Here is a 2,578-nt window from a genome sequence, read left to right on the forward strand (position 1 = left end):
CTGGAGTAATGACAAACACATTTGGCCCCGAGTGAAGAAGTCGTCGCCTGGCATTCCAGCGACTGGGGTTTGAGGAATTTCGACTGCGCTCCAAGGGGCCCTCGTTTGCGCTGTGCTCCCCACCGCCGTCGGCCTCTGCACGCCCCCTTCCTCTGTGGACCCGCTTCTGCAAAGCTCCGACTCGGCTGCTGCCCAGTCCCGGCCACAGGAAGGAAAGAAGTAGGTCGCCGGAAAAGTGCCCAACTTTTTGCATGAAAGCTAGGGATGACTCGGAATGGAGAAGCTTGGTTCCAGGTAAGACAGGCAGAGGGAGGCAAGCCGCCTTCACCACCCACCGCTGGGCACCGAAGCCCTGGACCTCCCTCGCCTGCCCCTTCCCGCGCGGGGTTGCGTGGCACTCGCCGCCTGCACGAGCCCCGCGCTGCTGCGTCCTCGCCAGGATCCGGTCTGTACTGCGCTCTCTGCGCCGGCCTTCTGCCTCCTTCTCGGCTGCGGAGCGGTCTCCTTGCTCCCCCTCTTCCTCTGCCGTCTATCCCCATGGAGATCGACTTTTACACGAGAGATTAAGTTTTCCCCGCAGCGCAAGGGGAGCGGGTGACGTCCATTTGGCTCGCGGTTCTGTTAGAAAAGGGTGGTCGCGGCCCGTTCAGAGCGAGAGGGAGTGTGGCTCGACCCGCGTAGGGCTGCCCGAGGGGCCAGGAGCCCCGGCTGCCTGGCCAGGTGTGCAGGAGCTGCCAGTCGCCCAGCCAAAGGTCTCGGCCTGGAGGGAAGTTCTGGGCTGTCTGTCTGTCGGCTGTCCGTCCTCCCGCAGCCAGAGCGCCCGTCGAGCCCCACTAAGACATTAGGTTGCACATAAAGAGGGTCTGGGAGAACTTGCCACTTATCTCCGAGAGCGAGAGGCAAGCCCGGCTGGAGAGGGAGCATGAATGGCCCTTATCACGTCCGGCTGCCCCGCGCCTGGCCGGGCTGCCTGGAAAAGCTTGGGGCTGGGCGGTGTGGGAAATGGTTTTTTGGCTCCACAGCCTAATTGCTCAACGTTTTGGACCGCCTCGCCTCGCCGCGGTCGCTCCCGACCAGAACTAAGCAGCTTTTTAGAACAGGAAGAGACATTCAGGGCAAATGGGCGCGACAATCAGCCGCACAGCTCCTGGGACGAACACCCTCGAGCCCAGAGAGCCCACGGGCCGCTGGAGGGGAGGGGGTGGCGCCCCGGGCGTGCGCAGCCGTCTGCTGCCTCCTAGGCTCTGGTTTTTACACGCCTCCACCCTCCCTCCCCGCATCCCCAATCTGACCCTTCGGTCTGTGGTGCTGCTGCTTTGCATCTTTCCCTCTCCTCCCTCCCCCACTCTGCTTCCTCTTTTCCACAATCCTCACGATAAAGGGGGCCCTTCCAACGCTCCCCTACAGGCGAGGGCCCGACCAGCCTCGCTTTGATGCCCTGCTTCGGGCTCTTGCTGTCTTGCTTTTGGTTTGACCCAAGTGTAGGATTGGAGTCCTGAGATCGAGGAGGGAAGCAGAAGAAGGAGTTGGGGTGGGGGCAGTGGACACCAGGAAGGAACCCGTAGCTGACCCTCTGCTCTTGCGCCAGCCTTCTCTAGACCGAGAAGGACCCCAAGCAGAGCCCCAGCTCCCGGCTCCCGGCCCCAGGTCCGCTGTCCTCCCAGGGCGCGGACTGGGGAAGGGTGGAAGGGTGGAAGGGTGGAAGGGGAGGGGCTTCGGGCTTGGCTTTCCAGCTGCAAACGCGTCTGGCGCCGAGGCGGGCGGGTTTTGTGCCTCCTGGGGACCAGCCGTGGGCGGCGCGCAGCGCTGGGACGCGTCCTGGGGACCTGGTGGTCAGCGCCTTCCCGCAAACTCCAGCGGTGGGGGACTCTTCTGGCTTCCGTGGACCTGCGAGACGGTTACATGTTGCTGATGGAAAAGTAGCAATTCTGAAGAGTTAAAAAGGCTGCTCGGTGATCGAAAGGTGCGGATCTCAGCGTCTCTCGGGTCCGGTTTCGCGGGGTCCGTGAGCAGCATCAGCTGTCGGGGGTGACGCTAGGACGTCTTGCGGGCTCCGGCCCCGCGCGGGACGCAGGCACTGCGTTTCAGTCCAGGCTCAGCCAGAGCTAGTCTTTTGCTGATTTGCTCGGCGGCATTTCCTTTTGTTTAAAACTGAACAGTGAGCCAGGGCTCGGTGAGAAGTAGAATGGAGGGGATAGAGAAGACCTCCGCCTTGGGGAGCTTCCTTCTCTTCTTAGCGCCATCTCCCTTCCCCACGAAAGCGTAGCGAGAGGCGCAGGCAGGCGTGAGTGTGCGCTGGACGGCCGCGGCCAAGGCGAGCGCCGGGCGAGGAGGTTACCGGGGGAGGTTCAGTTCCTAAAAGCCGAGGGGGCGCAGTGTAGGACCGATCGCCCGGGCCTTCTCCGCGAGCCGCGGCGCGCGGTAGTGTCGCTTTCGGGCCCATAGGAGGCGCTGACGCGCGCCTGTAACCCTAAACCCCGGGTTCCTCCACTTCCACCCCTCCCGGCCCCACTCCCTCCACCCGGTCCGGCCCCTTCCCAGGTCTCAAGCGAAAACAATGCAAACGCCCAGCATCTTG

At 63.5% G+C, this 2,578-nt stretch overlaps 1 protein-coding gene across 3 annotated transcripts in view; it reads left to right on the forward strand.

The window, feature by feature from the left end:
- Positions 1–2,578, forward strand: part of PDGFRA (platelet-derived growth factor receptor, alpha polypeptide) — a 45,390-nt gene that overhangs the window by 1,017 nt on the left and 41,795 nt on the right. Inside the window, exon 1 of one of the 3 annotated variants that reach the window (XM_005877156.2) lies at positions 7–294. The exons of 1 other annotated variant lie outside the window; for it this stretch is intronic. In XM_005877156.2, coding sequence (XP_005877218.1) covers positions 265–294 — 30 coding nt within the window. In that variant the 5' untranslated portion in view covers positions 7–264. Of the gene's footprint in view, positions 1–6; positions 295–314; positions 1,964–2,578 lie in introns of those variants that run through there. One more of the 3 variants, XM_014548493.1, reaches the window with a different exon arrangement.

Source organism: Myotis brandtii, unplaced genomic scaffold, assembly GCF_000412655.1.
Source record: "Myotis brandtii unplaced genomic scaffold, ASM41265v1 scaffold51, whole genome shotgun sequence".
NCBI lineage: Eukaryota > Metazoa > Chordata > Mammalia > Chiroptera > Vespertilionidae > Myotis > Myotis brandtii.